This window comes from Physella acuta, unplaced genomic scaffold, assembly GCF_028476545.2.
Source record: "Physella acuta isolate Inbredline_101_S28 unplaced genomic scaffold, ASM2847654v3 ptg000872l, whole genome shotgun sequence".
Lineage (NCBI taxonomy): Eukaryota > Metazoa > Mollusca > Gastropoda > Physidae > Physella > Physella acuta.
Genome location: NW_026732389.1, coordinates 1 through 17215, shown reverse-complemented (window position 1 = coordinate 17215; position 17215 = coordinate 1). Strand labels below are relative to the sequence as shown.

Below are 17215 nucleotides of genomic sequence, written 5' to 3'. Positions count from 1 at the left end.
CAGCTCATGTGTATATTTTTTTTTACGCAACAGCATGTCTTAGCCTAACCCTTACCCTAACCCTAACATCACTACTGTATAAGATGAGTTTGTTATTAACAAAACCACTAATCGTTTTAATCGTGTATTTATTTTAGACGTTTGCCTTGTTTTCTAGAACAATGGTTATTAAACGTAAACAATGTCAGCACTTTATTTCTTGGATCTTAGTTGTTGGGGCGCTAGTTTGTCCACACCATCACCGATACGAGCTAGCTTAGTTGTTGAGGCGCTATCTATTCGCTTCTTGTAAGGCTAAGAGCGGGAGGGGAGCTTTGGCAAAGGAACTTAAAAGATGTACTTTTATCCATCTGTACCGAATGTAGGATGGTCTCAAAAAGTAGTCTTAATATCTAGTGGCCTCTCGCGCAATGGACGTTTTTTTCAAAAGAATTTTGCCGACAACAGCGTGTGTTTGATTGTAGAAAAAGAATATACAAGAGCGTGGGATATGGTGTCAATAGAATAAAGATAATCCAACCGCAGCTATAGTATTCTTTTTTTCAAAATAACCATCAGGTCAAAAATGCAAGAAATTATTTTTTTAACTATAAAAAAATGTATTATGGGCGGCTGTGGGCCCCCTAAACGGCGTGGGCCCCCCCCGCATTGCGGGGTCTGGCGGCACTGTAGTTCCGCCCCTGATAGAGTTATATGACTAAAAACCATTGCGCGCCTAGCTACTGAACGTGATGACGCAGCCATTGAACGTGATGGCGCAGCTATTGAACGTGATGACGCGTGTGGTGTGGTTGGAAAAATGCCTACTAATTTGGTCCAAATTTTAATTAATTCAAAAAAAAATTGTGACCGAACGAAAGGATATTTTTGAAAACTTTCTTCGGCAATATTGTTCTAAATTATGGCAGGAATCGATTGGTACATGTTTGAAGTCGCTAAGTGGTCAGGTTGCCGAGATATGGGCCAAAAACTGAATTTTTTCGAGGTTTTTTGGCTTTTCCGGGAAATACATGAAAGAAACCCGGATTTTTTATGGCCTATGCTCATTCTCGTAACTTGCTTAACATAATTGCTTTTGGAACTAGTCATCGATATTGCTTCGCTGAGGAGGAGATACGACTTAAACCCGGACACATATTCATCCATACATTCATCCATTCATTCATCCATCCATTCCCAGAAATGACGAGTTAATAAACGCAATTCTCCAGAATGGAAATTGCGCTAAAAAATAATTAGTATTTCAATGGAAACGAAATCGATACTTTAGAAACGGAAGAGTGTAACCTTGTTTGATTTGTGGTGAGGGCTTTAAACACTGAAGACGAGACGTTTGATAGTCATCATAGGGGACCGCCCCTTCTCCGTTGCTCCCCTTCGACACAGCTAAAATAATAAGTCTAGGCCTACATATTTTGGGTGCTATGGCATGCTAGTTTAGTCGGTATAATTTGACTGAGTCCATGTTTACGTTTTGTCAAAATAATTACATTTAGATCCACACTCCGTAAAAAATAATGTCTTCCCCACATTAATAATATTATAAATTAATTAAAATAATAATTATTCATATTTGGCTACTTAAATGTTTTTCAATAAAAAGATCACTTATTACAATCATAGTATCTCAAAAAAAGCTCAGATGTATTAGCTAGATAAACAGCTTTAAAGATGTTAACAGTTTAATACTGTATTAAAACTGTAAATTTTAGTAGATGTTTACATTTTTGCTTATTTAGCAATTTCTCATCCAGGAAGAAATTGTTTTAAAAAGTTTCGCATTTTTAAAAGAATCAACTAGATCAGGGGTCTCCAAACTACGGCCCGCGGGCCGGATGCGGCCCGCGAGGTCATCTCATCCGGCCCTCGGAGATCTTTTAGCCCACGGAAAAAAAGTGTTTGTTGTAGGTGGCTAAGGTAAAATGCCACCCCAATGAGATGCCTGGAAGAAACTCTGGCCCCCGAACTTATACTTGATAGTTAATGCGGCCCTCGGGCTGAAAAGTTTGGAGACCCCTGAACTAGATCTAGGATCTAGGCTAAATTAAAATTTCCTTAAAATGTCCTTAAAATCTTGAATATTTGCTGCTTGATATAGCTTTAAAATTTTAAATGTAGATCTACATCTGGTGCTATTTTTAAATTATAAAATAAAAGATGCAAATTATAATTTTATTCTTTTCCAATTAATTAGGCCTAGGCCTTTTCTTTAAAACGTAGTGTACTGTAGGAAAAATATAACAACAGACTTAGGTAAAGCCCAATAAAGGGGAAATAATTACAACGGAAAGTTTTTATATTCCTTAGAGATTCCAGTCTATATTATTTATTTAGACTTTTTGAGTTCCAGATTCTAGATTCTATACTAGATTCTAGAATCTAGATCTAGAATCTATAACCATTCTCAAGGTAAACGGGGCACCAAAAATAAAATAATACTAGAATCTAGATCTAGCATCTAGAATCTAGATCTATAGTACAGTAGTGTAGTTGAGACGCACTCTCTACTCTCGAGATCTGAGTCTTCTCTCTCTATTCTATACAAACCACACTGATGGCACTGTGTCACACAGTACAGTTGAGTACAGTGTAGCCTACAGTTACAGTGACTGTAAAAAAGTAGAAAAAATTGAATGATGTTTTTTTAATGTTGTAAAAAAAAACGTTGACTAGATTTCTAGATCTAGAATTTAGAATTCTAGGCCCTTGGCAAAAAACTTAAAAACAAAACTTCTTTCTTGTGAACAAAATGATTTTGAAAAGAAAATGTTCTAATCTAGTTTCTAGAAAGTAGAAATCTCTTCATCTCTATTCTATTCTAGATCTAACTAGATTACTAGATTGAAGATTGATCTAGAAAATCTAGATCTAGTAGTCCAGATCATAAATTTAATATAAATAATATAGAATAATAATAATATTTTATAATAGCCCTAAATTGCCTAAACCTAGATCAAAATATTTATAACTAAGCCCAAGGCTTAAATATTATGAAGTGACTACTCGGAAAAAGATTTTTCGCCCCAATGTCTCCACCTAGTTGGCAAAAGATAGTTCTGCGCATGCACAGTGACCTAGGGTTAGGTTTAGGATCAGGGATAGAGTTAGGGATAGTATAGGGTTAGGGCTAAAGTTCTGCAGTTTGAAACACATCCATTGCGCATGAGTATCTTTTTCCGGCTAGCATCAGCCTAAATATTATTAAATAGGCCTAAATAAAAATACTAACCTAGCCTGGCCTACTCCTAATCCTAGATCTCATACTTAATAATTATTGGCCCAACTAATAGGGCCTAATATTAAATATTAAATCAATACTAGGCCTATAGAAACCTAGTAAAAACTATAGTACTGTAGTTATAGGGCCTATATTCTAAAACACGAAAGTTAAGTGTACCTAGCCCACTGGTCAACTGGAATCTTTTAAACTTTAGGCCCTTGGCCTTATTATCATACAATTTATAATTTAATTCAGTTTATAATTTGATTAATTAATGATAAAATTTGTCTCAATCTAGTTTCTAGATTTATTTACTTTTTGACTCAGTGACTCTGACACAGACTGTACTGACAGTACTGTAGACAATAGGCCTGAATTGGGCAGAAACATCTGCTTACTTACTCAGTCATTGTTAGATTCTTGAGATTCAATAAGAACTATGTAGGCTATAAAGTTTTCTTGAAAATATGATTCCGCTCCCTACAACTATCATTTAACGTTTTATCCTCTAATGCTGTCATATTCCCTGAAGGTACCTTTCTGAGATCACCTTTTGAGGGTGTACTAAAGGTATTTCCTATTTGTGTCCCCAATGCTTTACTTGATGTTAACCGTTATCCTAATCATCTCATCTTTACCCATTTGTGCCCAAGACACATAGGGCAGATGATGTAGAGTTTATCTGTTTCAATGACTTCAGCATGCTGGGAATAATAATGTAGTCAGCACTATGCCCAGACGCCTTTGTTTCTTTAAGTCAGGTACCCATGAGAGCTGGGTGGACTAAAGTTTGAATCGTGATCAGAACTTGAGATTTTTGGGCTAGCAACCAAACGAGCTATTATTCAATCACAGTCTCTCAACCTTTCTTTTAGCCTGACCTTAACTCTAATTCCAACCCTAATAGTGCCAGTGGCCATAAAAAAATTACAATATATTTGCCCTGTGAGCAACATAGAAGAACCAGTATGACCAAGTGGTGTTGAAGACTGTTAATTAAATGTAATTTTTGGCTAACTTTTTCTTTCCTCTTCCTTAATATCCATATAGATTATCACATGACTTGGAACCTTTCTATAACCGCCTGCTACAAATAAATGTCATTCAAGGAGTATAAAATATTGATAATTTTTGTCTGTGTTAATACCTGGTAGAGATTTACGTCTGTATAAATAAATGATAACTGTTCTGTATAAATAAATGATAACAAATTTTATGTTAAATATTGCTCATTTATATTTGTTTACCCTTTGGAGTTTAATCAAATATTCTTAAAAAATATTTTTCATTAAATTTTAGCCTAATTGACTAATTGCGCTCAAGAGTTATCTTGAGTCAACTGATTGTCAAAGATATGGTGGAAGCTGATATCAGCCAGAATGATCTTGGTCCAGATACCCGGGTAAGTAAGACCATTATCTTTGTCATCCAACCAGTCATCAATTCACAGTGATAATAGCATAAACATCTGCACTTTGTTCCAAGATTAGTTCAGTCTGAATTTTTTAAAGTTAATGTATGTAGCCTACATGTTAAGCTCATAATAGGTACTTGATCATACAATTCAGTCCTAACACATCATCATCTTTTCCTGTTTGTGTCCAAGACACATGGAGCAGATGAAGTAGAGTTCAATGACCTTGGCATACAATGGGCATAGTGTGGTCAGCACTATGTCGCATGAAGGCTGCCTATTTTCCCTTATATGCGTCAGGTACCCATCAGAGCTGGGTGGACTCAGGATGTCCTATAGACTTGAGCATGGGATTCGATCTCAGAACATAAGGAATAGGAATGGCTTTCTTTTGTTTGTCCTTAGCATTTGAAACGATTATCCCCAATAGATTATCCTTTCTTCAACTATAATCAAATACATGTTATACATGAATAAACTACCTCGCTCATTCGAGTCTAGAAATGAAGTTGACACTTTTGGGTTAGTTATTGAGTGCTCTACCACTTGACCATGCACTTGCTGATAGAAAACATTAAAGAACTTGCATTTGCAACTTTTAATAAAATAGTGCATAAAACAGTTTACAATTTTATTCCCCAAATTTTTTTCAATGGACATGAACTAATTTTACATTCGAGCCCTTTTAAGTTTAAGTCAACATATTTTTTTTAGAACTTTTCGGTTTATATTTAGGATCAAAATAAATTAATATTTTATTTAGGTGGGAAGTAAACTAAAAAAAAAGTGTTTGACGTGCTGATTAAACTTAAAAACAAAATTACCATAATTATATATTCTATGGTGCATAAAAAATACTAGTATAGAAAGTTTTTTGAATCTTGTATTATTTTTTGTTGATCAGGCAGTGCTGGATACCATTGTTGAAGAGTTGATAGACGAGGTGGCCCTAGGCCTGTGTTTTGAGATACATCGCTCCTGTAAAGTTGGGAACATGTTCCTGAATGGCATAGATGATACGTGAGTTGAGCACATATTTAGCTTGATGACATTTAGAAGTCAGTTATTCTTTGGTTACAGTAATAACTATTAATAAAATGATAAGTTATATTTTTATAATATACCCTTATTTATCTTTGTTTGATCTCATAATGAAAAGTAATTTATTTATTTTTTGTTTTTTTTTAGATCCGATACAGAATATGGTAAGTGAGCAAGCCTGTTCCCTTTTAATGTCATTATATAAAAGTTTTAAATCATATTGAAAAAATGTTTAGTATTTTTTAAACTGCTAATAAATTTTTGCTGTAACCTCCGCATGTCTCCATAAAAAAATTGGAAAAATTAAAACAAAATCAAATGTAAAGAAAACTCAGAATTCAAAAGCTGTGTAAATACAGTAATTGGTTGTGTATGATGAAGCCCTTTAAAAATAGTTAAAAACCATATTAAACATCAGTACCAGAACCCAAGCCCAAATACAGTCTTGAGGCTATTCTTTTATACCATTGTGTGATAATTCCACAATATTGGACTGTTTTAAATACATGGTGTCAGGTTTGTAAACTGTTTACTAATATTAAATACTAATTTCAACAATAACTCAAATTATAATCCTCATTCTTATCCAACACTACTTATATATTACTGTAAACAAACACCATTATATTTTGAAAGACCCCATTGGTAGAGTTAATTTTTCAAAGCCTGTTTGGTCCTTTTATAAAAAGATTTCTGTTAACGAATATTTGTTCTGTGGCTAAAGGCATATACAGAGCTGGTATTGCCAACACAATAACAGATGAATTATTTATTTCCAAACCTGACATAGACCAGGTACAGCTTACATTCTGTAGTCCATTCTTTTGGTTTTAGCCATTGTGGACAGACCAGGGGTGGATGTGTTGGGTCAAGTCCAATCAAAGAAGAACTATGAGTGTGTGTGCCCCAACTGCCAGCGCCACCTAGCAGCTGCAAGGTTTGCCCCCCACCTGGAGAAATGCATGGGCATGGGACGGAATTCGTCTCGGATTGCAAGTCGAAGGTTTAACATTTTTGTTGTAATAAAAAGAAATCATTTACAGATTCTTAAATTATAAGTATGTCTTTATTTTACGTAAGACTTTTTTTGCATTACGAATGTGCCTATTATCATGCGTACTTTTTTACATCATATATTTATTTAGCCTGGACTATATACATAATTAGTGCATCATACATTTGTCTATATTCTCCTGAATAAAATTGTTGCATTACTAGTTTATCTTTCTTGATATATAATTACTGTATCATAAATTGGTTTTACATTATCAGTGTATAATTAGTGTGTTTGAAATTTGTCTATTCACTCCTGTAGGCCTATATAGCAGTCCTGTATTATAAATTTGTCTGTATTCATGTATATAGAAGTCGTGTATTATAAATTTGTCTGTCTTCATTTATATGGAAGTCCTGCATTATAAATTTGTCTGTCTTCATGTATATAAAAGTCGTGTATTATAAATTTACCTGTCTTTATGTATATATAAGTCCTATATTATAAATTTGTCTGTCCTCATGTGTATAGAATAGCCAACAACCAGAAACAAGGCAGTGATGAAAGTGGCCAGGAAGATGAACACGACAATGACTGGAACTATGCCCCGGAATCAAAGCGAAGTAAATGAAGTTGTTTGTTGCTTCTTCCTTTAGATGTGCAGCCTGTTGACATTCATCAAACTCAATTTTTTAAATGTGTTTTGTGTAAGGGCATCAACGAAGTTCTTAATGTTCACAATCTTTAATTTTTTTGTTTCAGTTAGGAAACTAAAAAAAGAGAAGTCATCCAACTCTCCACGCAATAGAAAACTGTCAAAGCTCAGAAATGGAGGTACAAACTTTTTTTAAATACAAAAATATATTATTGGTTTAGAAAATTTTCATTACAACAATAATAATGATAAAATTAATTTTGTCAAATTAAAATTATTTTGAATACTCCTAATAGATTAAAGGATATTTTAAAAATGAATCAATAAATAAAATATGACATTTTCCCATGAAAACAAACATAACATAACATTTCCCTGTAAAACTTTTACCATAACATGACATTTCCCTGTGAAAGTTAAACCATAACATGACATTTCCCAGTGAAAGTTAAACCATAACATGACATTTCCCTGTGAAACTTTTACCATAACATGACTTATCCCTGTGAAAGTTAAACCATAACATGACTTATCCCTGTGAAAGTTAAACCATAACATGACTTATCCCTGTGAAAGTTAAACCAGAACATGACTTATCCCTGTGAAAGTTAAACCATAACATGACTTATCCCTGTGAAAGTTAAACCAGAACATGACATTTCCCTGTGAAAGTTTAACCAGAACATGACATTTCCCTATGAAAGTTTAACCATAACATGACATTTCCCTATGTAAGTTTAACCAGAACATGGCATATCCCTCAGGTTCCTCCAATGATCTTGTTGCCGCCGAGTCCTCAGAGAGCCTGGAACCTGCCCCTGTCTATGAGTCAATGAGAATAGGTCGGTGATGATTTTTTATACTTGCTATTAGTAGTGTTTTCTATCTGTTGCTCTATGCTGTTTATGTGTGATGTGTTACACTACCAAATTCATGCGGTAACATCAGTGGGTTATGAGCAAACAATTGGCCAAAAAAGACCAAGAGGTTTGGTTTTTTATCCAATGGCTGTGTGCAACATTTCCACTAAGGAGCAAAAGAATCTATAAAGTAATTTAGTAAAGTGACGCTGCAGATAAAGTAGAGTTCACCTGTTTCTCTGACCTTAATGTATAGAGGAATAGCATGTTTAGTACTACGCCCAGCCAGCTTTAATGTGAGTTGGGTACCCATCAGAGCTGAGTAGACTCAGAGTATCCAATGGACTCAAGCTCTAAATCAAAACTGGAAAGTGGCCATGCACTCCACTATCCAACTATGCTGTCCCATAAAAGCATGTATGAAAATATATTGTGTTTGCACAGTGCTCTGAAAAGACTTACAAATTTATTTCTATGTTACAAAATGGCTACACATCAGGTTTACAATTAATGCTCAGCTAAGAGTTAACATTGGCTATAAGGGTAGTGGAATTAGGCATTCTGGCATACAAGGTTTTTTAAAATTGTTTTTAATAATGGATATCTTTTTAATTTATTAACAGTCTAAAATTGCAGAGATTTTACATTTAGTAATGGTTTTCAAAATTGTGTGCAATATTACATTTTCAGAGGAAAGGAAAGCATTACTTCTTTCTGTAAGTTCAAATTTATATACTACGTAAAAATTATGTTTTTTTTAATGAAATTTTAAAATGAAAAATCATAAATATACAATTGAATAAAAAAACTAAGTAGACAGGCTCTTTTTAATACAATTAAAATTGTATGTACTCATGATATTTGATGATGCTTGTAGATGTATGAGATTGTATGTACACATATGATATTTGATGATGCTTGTTGATGTATGAGATTGTATGCACACATGATATTTGATGATACTTATTTGTTCTTACAGAGTTGTGGTGTCATCTCAGAACACACCAAGCGCATGTGTACAAGGTCAGTTGTTTCATTGTTACATCATTTTCCATATTCATGCCACACCTGTCCCTTTTGCCACACCTGTCTGGTGCCACACCTGTCTGGTGCTATACATGTCAGGTGCCATACCTGTCCCTGGTGCCACACCTGTCCCTGGTGCCACACCTGTCCCTGGTGCCACACCTGTCCCTGGTGCCACACCTGTCTGGTGCCATACATGTCTGGTGCCACACCTGTCTGGTGCCATACATGTCTGGGCCACACCTGTCTGGTGCCATACATGTCAGGTGCCACACGTGCCTGGTGCCATACATGTCAGTTGCCACACCTGTCCCTGGTGCCACACCTGTCTGGTGCCATACATGTCAGGTGCCACACCTGTCTAGTGCCACACCTGTCTGGTGCTCAACCTGTCAGGTGCCACACCTGTCAGGTGCCACACCTGTCTGGTGCCACACCTGTCTGGTCCAACACCTTTCCCTTGTGCCACACTTGTGCCTGGTTTTACACTTTTCTGATGCCACACCTCACTGGTGTATGTAACACCTCCTGTAGCAGTTGTAGGTGCCACGCTTGTGCCAGGTGACACCATTGACCCTGTTGTGGCTGCCACATTACATCTTACACCAACAAAATGGTGCAGTCTATTACATAACTCCTTCCCACTCCACAGCTCTATGTAAATTACCTCTTACACCAACAAAATGGTACAATTTATCACAAAATTCCTTCCCACCCCACAGAGTTCAACACACTGAAGTAAACAGCATCACTTTTTTATGCTGACTGATCTAAAATATTCTTTTGTGAGGTCGATGACTTTACATAATCAGATTATAGTTAATCCTAATCTCATCCCTTGAAAAGAACATCCAAGTAGACTTGTATTCTTTGATGGAGTGTAAGGATGAATGGATGAAAGAGAGTGACAGTGAGAGGCTATGCTGGGGTTATATCAACCTTGTCAAAGGTTGCTAGTGCTAGTCGTGTCAGCTGGCTGAGTTGTTGTGTAACATTTAACAGCTGACATTTGTCTGTCAGGTTATGCTGCTGACCTGCTACCTGTCAGGTCATACTGCTGACCTACTTCCTGTCAGGTCACACTGCCGACCTACTTTATTTCAGGTCACACTGCTGACCTGCTACCTGTCAGGTCACATTGCTGACCTACTTCCTGTCAGGTCACACTGCTGACCTATTTCCTGTCAGGTCACACTGATGACCTACTTCCTGTCAGGTCACACTGCTGACCTACTTCCTGTCAGGTCACACTGCTGACCTACTTCCTTTCAGGTCACACTGCTGACCTACTTCCTTTCAGGTCACACTGCTGACCTACTTTCTGTCAGGTCACACTGCTGACCTACTTACTGTCTGCATGCCACAGTGCTGACCTTCTTACTACCTGTAGGTCGCACTGCTGACCTACTACCTGTCAGGTCATACTGCTCTGGTCACATGATAAATATGTATTGATTGCCAGCTTGCCTGTCGTCAATGACCACAGAAATAAGCGACTTGTGAAATTGTTCATTGCCTCTAGCCGTGAAAAAAGCGACCTCAACTGTACACTTGGTAGTCAGATTTCTCCTCTACAGTATAATCCTACGGTAGATTCAATATTTTATCAGATTTGGTTAGACAAGAGTATCCAACCAATATTATACCGGAGATAGTTTCTGTGCACTACTACGATCCATGTAAGAATGAAACCTGTGTATGCATGATTTACCTCACACAAAGTGCAGCCAGACAACGGAAGAATGCTGCGATAGACAGAACGTACTGGTGTCTGTATTGAGATACGGCAGACAGGAGAATCTCCAGGTGGCCACAACGTCTGCTGTACACGTTTGCTTAGTATAATAACAACATGGCCGCCGTGTTTGTTTTCATGTCAAGAAGGAGGACAGCGTGGTCGGGCGAGAGAGCGCACGATTGCGTTGCCGTAAGTCCCGGGTTCAGACCCAGATTAGGACTCATTAGCTGGGTCAGCAATCCGGCTAGGAGTAATCGCAAAGTATACAGATGTGTGATTGAACTAAGCACAATCAGCGTGGAATAAATCCACCCTGCTATTTCAATTAAGAACGAAGAAGAAGAAGCATTTGAGAAGAGATATGTGTGGTCGAGGTTAGTTTTTAAAGCCAGGTACGAGTTTCCACTCGTGGTTCAGTGTCAGGTTAGCTGAAAGGAATGGTGGCGACGGCGTACCCCAGGGGGCACCGCCTCCGCTACCCTAAGCTAGCGCCGCTACTTCGAAATTTCAGCGCAATTGGGACAGAAACTACATTTTTACTTTCTCGTATATACGAAGTATAGAGAAAGTCTTGTAATCGTGCAAAAAAAAAAATCGAGATTTTTGCAAATCTCGACGTTTTACATCTCACTGATACGGAAAAACATAATTTTGCAATCTTGTCCGTATGTCTGTGTGTCCGTGTGTGTGTGTGTGTGTGTGTGTGTGTGTGTGTGTCCGTGTGTAAACACGATAACTTGAGTACCGTTACAGCTAGGTTGATGAAATTTCATATACAAGTATTATATCAAAATCGTAGATCCGTATCAACTTTTGAGCGATTTCGGATAACCGGAAGTGGTACTTTTTCTACTTTGAATTTTTCAAAAGCCTATAACTTGAGTACTATTTCAGATAGATAAATGAAATTTCACATGTAAGTAAAACATCTAATTCTCTACCTTCTGTTAAATTTTGAGTAATTTCCGTTGACCGGAAGTAGTACTTTACGCTACTTCCGATTTCTCAAAAAACTAATGTAAATTTATAAAGTACTAATACTATTGCGCACTATTATACACACCTTTATTAGGCGTTCGCTTGGTGCGCAATTGTTTTTTACTGAGATTCTATTCTATTTTTAAAAGTTTCAGTATTTAAAATGGATTAAAGATCATAACTATATCCCCAGTTACCATCCCCTGTTGTTTTATATAAGAATATTCGAGAAAGTTTAGGGGAGATCACTACCGGTTTATTTCATTATGAAAGGCGTATATTATTTTTATAATTGTCAAATCTTTTCGTTGCGCATCAGTTCATTTCTTCATTGTGGTGTCGTGTTCAGTTGGGGATAGGGACCATGGTGATAGAGAACTTCCATTTCTTTTAACATTGTATCATATCGGTTCATTGTTGTGGGGGGGGGGGGGGGGGGGGGGGTTGGGAGGCGGGGGGGGGGGGGGGTGCGTGGCTAACGGTGCCTTTTATTGTTAGGGGAGGGGGTGCCTATCAGTGTCTGTTAATTGTTCTCTGTGTGTGTGTGTGGGGGGGGGGGGGTGCCAGCTCATTATGTTTGTGTATGTGGTGGAGTGGAGATCGCCTCTCAGTACCTGTTTATCGTGGATTGATGTCATCATGTGATATTAGAGGTTGTTTGTAGAATGAGTAACGGAGCTATCTACTTCCACCCACCCCCTCCCAACCCTTTGTAAGCTTCAGACATCCTTGTGTGTTGTCATATTTCTCTACAACAGCCATCTCATTTTGTATTCAAATTTCATATATTATTCATCACACATACAGATAGCTGAAAACGTACATGTTAGGCTATACGAGATGGTGTCGTGCCGCCTATTGAAAAGTCTTATAATGTGTCCCCGCCTTCCATTCGCCCGATATCAACACGCTGTGTGATACTGCAAGCGGCTTACGTCACGGCCTTAGAAACAACACAACACAAACATACAAGGAAATGACGTATCAGGCAGTCGCACCGTGTTGTTTTTTTGCCTCGGGTCATAGTTGACAAACGATACCAGCTGTGTAAGAGGCTAGCGGGTTCAAGTGTTGTGTAGGAAATTCATCTTAGTGACTGGTGTAGGCAAGTCATTAGGCGACGCTTACAAGCTTTTAGAGAGCGCCCGTCTGCTTGATGTATAAAAAAATTTGCTCGTATTCACAATACATTAACCCGTAGAAGCACACACATAGAAGGTCACACACATATATGCACGAACACACAGACACTTGTATAAACAATTTTAGAAGTGAATACATCAATATTGGAACCTACACATATGCACAAACACACAGACACTTGTATAAAATTTTTTAGAAGTGAATACATCAAAAAGTTAAGCCCCGCCACTAATGCAAAAAGTTAAGCCCCGCCACTAATGCAAAAAGTTAAGCCCCGCCACACTAATGCAAAGTTAAGCCCTGCCACTAATGCAAAAAGTTAAGCCCCGCCACACTAATGCAAAAAGTTAAGCCCCGCCACTAATGCCAAAAGTTAAGCCCCGCCACTAATGCAAAAAGTTAAGTCCCGCCACACTAATGCAAAGTTAAGCCCTGCCACTAATGCAAAAAGTTAAGCACCGCCACTAATTCAAAAAGTTAAGCCCCGCCACTTGTGCCCTATTTACGATGTCTAGACGACATTTGAACATTTGTAAATCGCACGCCAAATAAGCTTCTTGTCCTGCTCTAGGGTTAGGGCTATGGTTAGGGTTGGAGTTAGGTTTGAATGTACCAAAATACAGACCTTTTTATGCAAATTATTAATGACATGTCCCAATTTCACCCTCTTAAATTATAAAAGTAGCCTACAAGTTTCATATCATCTTTTTTATTATCTTTTTTTTTGTGTGGCGGGGGTTATCAAGATTCAAGATTTGTTTATACAATTTGGAGACCATCTTAAACTTCTACCAATGCTAACCAACACTAATCAATGTGTTATTATCGTATTTCAAATAACGTCTTGGTCATCTACCTCGGCCCATCACTCCACCAATATCACAACTGACCAGTATCGATTTTTTCTTTTTGCGATAATGAATCTTTATTACTTAATTAATACAAATTTTTAAATAAATTATTTAATAATAAGCAATGTGTAGGCCCAACTCATCGTTGGATGAGAGAGATAGACCTATGGGATGGCAGCCTATGCCTATGGTATATTTCAGCTGCTTAAGTCTATTGTGTATGTTAGGCCTACAGTAAGCTTTTTTTTTGTACGTCTGCTGTTTGACCCACTTAACGCTCGCTCACTGACCGTGTAGGAAGCACAAGTTACCGGACACTGTTAGACCCCCCCCCGCCCCAGGCTTAATGTGCCCCCTCTCCACCCCCACACGAAAATGGCGAGAGACAGGCCTACAGCAATGTGCTGTTTATCCAACGCTACTTTAAAAAAAATAATATCTTTAGCCTTGACTGAAGTGTAGTTGTAATTATAAGTGCTAATGACAAAAGGTAATTAACTCAAAACAAAAAGATGAGCTAGAACTAGCTTCATTATATAGATTTAATTAGTTAAGGCGTTCAACTTTTTCGCTATTAGGCAATCTTGTTACGTAACCCGACCCTATATTGTCAAATTCTCTCCTAGTTTTCTTGTACGGTTTCATTTTAATTTCTGCCATTTTATTGTATTGGTATTGTTTAAAATGCTCAGCTTTATTGTGCAAATATGGGGAAAGCAACGGCGGCCGGGGGTATAGTGCTGACCGCACTATCTCTTCATATGCCGAGGTATCTGAAACAGATGAACTCTACTACATCTGCCTCATGTGTCTTTGGGCACGAACGGGAAAAGATGATGATGATTATTGTGCAATGTGCACATAGGCCACCACTTAACAATTATATCACATGCGTAAACTACGCCCATAATACTAGTATAACACAATTCTATCAAGATGACAAACCACCCACTTCTCTCCCTCTTGTACCCGACCGTCTCTTGCTATAACTAAAGTAAACTCAAATGACTGCAACTTTGTGTTAGGACTTTTTGCATCTCTTAAACAGAATCTTTAATTTAGTTTTAAATACGATTTTGTGCACATGGCCAGTTCTAATTACCACATGGGGCGGTTCCCAATCAGCAGATTCTGACTCAGTGTGAGGCAGCTTACGTCCATAAATGCGAACTAAATATAACTTATTATGTCTAGTAGGACCTACATATGATTTTATATTTATTCCAGTCGGTCGGCCTGTTGTTACGTGTCATCCCCCCCCCTTTTTTTTTAGCCCTATATTATTATTTTTTTTTCTTCTTTCCCCGTTAACACGCTCCATGTGTTGTTGCCATGGCAAAAAATATCGCTGTGTTGTTTGCATTAGTGAACTGTTTGCATAAAGACACTTTTGGGAGTTAACAAAACAAGTTATTGCCCCTTCCCGCTTGGTGGCTCTGAATGCCAATACTACTAGCTACAAGGTTGAGTGTGGGATCCAGATATTACAGTTATGGCCGCCAGCCAAATTCAAACATTGTGCTGAGACGGGGTGGGGGTGGAGTTGGTCATATTGTAGGCCTAACTCATCCAGTATAATTGATTATTTTTTGTTTTTGAATTAGCTAAAAAAATAGACGCTGCATTTACGTATGGGGTTTGGGAGCGTCTCACGTTTTTGGACGATTACTTGGCCCTTCCCCCCTCTCCAAATCGTCACATTTCAAGCCTCTACTAAAATGACGTTCGCCCCCCCCCCCCACCCCCAAATAGCATTTTTGTTTTCTTATAAAGGGATTTTTTGGGGAAATATTAGATGAACTAGTCGAGGTCAATATAAATCTTTTTTTTGGCTTATTGATGTAGATTTTATTTTGGCTTATTGATGTAAATTTTTATTACAATTTCGAGTCTTTTTAAAAAACTTCTTAATTCCCTCCCACACCCCTCCCCCGCCCAGAGTTTCTTCCAGGCATCTTTTCGGCCCCCCCCGAACGAAATGAAATTTATATAATTTATATAGAAAATATATAGATCTACTTTTAACAATGTCCACCCCCCCCTTCCCGAAGAAAGTCTACCGCCCCCCACCCCCCGAAAATTTCAAGTGCCCCCCCCCGGAGAGAAAAGTCTGGAAGAAACACTGCCCCCACCATACATCGTAACAAAAGACTAACACTCCCCCCCCCCTCCCCTACACACACAACCTGCCTCTTAAGAGTGTGACATCATATTTGATTTACTGGCGACCTCCTAGCCTAGACTATTTCTGGAAGTGCAGTTTATGAGATGAAAAAACTGCACATGAAGCCTCTTGAATATGATAATATCAATAATAAATAATAGCAATAACAATAATAATACTTTAACATTTGTTTTAGGACAGGAAAATGTGTGCAACACACAGATGAACAGAGGCGACAAGTTCGACAACTTTTGCTTAGACAGAGGTAATGTTTTAAACAGATGTTGGCTTAAGATTTGTGTAGAGTGATTCTCATGGTGAAATAAGATTCTCAATTTAGTACCTATAACAGTACAGGAAATGGAAGCAGGTACTGAAATAGTAATATTAAACATATTGTATTTTACAAAGCTCAAAGACAAAGGTACATCAGAAAAGAGTGGGATTATAGAATGGTAGATGGATATGGTTATAAAAGCAGCAAAGATGCCTTCTTGGTTCAGATTTAATTCAGAAGGAAATTCACATATTAAAAAATCATTAACAATATTAACTGTGGGGTTGGCATGGTCGAGTCTGTAGAGCTCATAGTTGCTAAACCAAAAGGACCCGAGTTCGAACATCCAGGGAGATGGGGCTCGATAGCTGGGACAGCAACCCATCTAAGAGACAACTCCAACCAACAGGTTAACATGTAATACTTCATTGTGTTGGAGGAAATACAGTCCAACATTAGAATGAAGAAGAAGAAGAATATTAACAAAGAGATATTTAAAATCAAATTATCACATTACAAAATGTATTGAAGCTTAAAATTGCTAGCAAGAAAAAATATTTTATGCTAAATTAACAGTTGTATTTAGGCATATCAAATTTAAAATATTTAAAAATTATTTTTTTTAAAATTAGCCGAGCCCATGACCTTGAAGACATCCACATAGATATAGACACGTATGATGATGCAGAATCCCAATCATTACGTGAATCTCTTCAGTGGGAAGCCTCGTCCAACTCATCTCCAGCGGACTCCACGTCCACTAATAACAGTAAGTCATTAGTGCTTATAAATGGGTCCTAATACCCCCCACAATTATATAACAGTAAGTCATTAGTGCTTATAAATGGGTCCAA

The 17215-nt window shown here is 37.6% G+C and overlaps 1 protein-coding gene across 1 annotated transcript; it reads left to right on the top strand.

The window, feature by feature from the left end:
• Positions 1-2275: 2275 nt before the first annotated feature.
• Positions 2276-17130, top strand: LOC131952405 (ataxin-7-like protein 3; the record flags this gene model as incomplete). The annotated part of the gene is made up of 12 exons (XM_059315034.1): positions 2276-2409; positions 4520-4622; positions 5539-5654; positions 5823-5839; positions 6510-6678; positions 7201-7292; positions 7432-7503; positions 8089-8166; positions 8875-8900; positions 9164-9207; positions 16281-16349; positions 16994-17130. Coding segments are annotated over exons 2-12 (868 nt in total), but the record flags the coding sequence as incomplete, so codon positions are not given.
• Between the last annotated feature and the right edge of the window lie 85 nt (positions 17131-17215).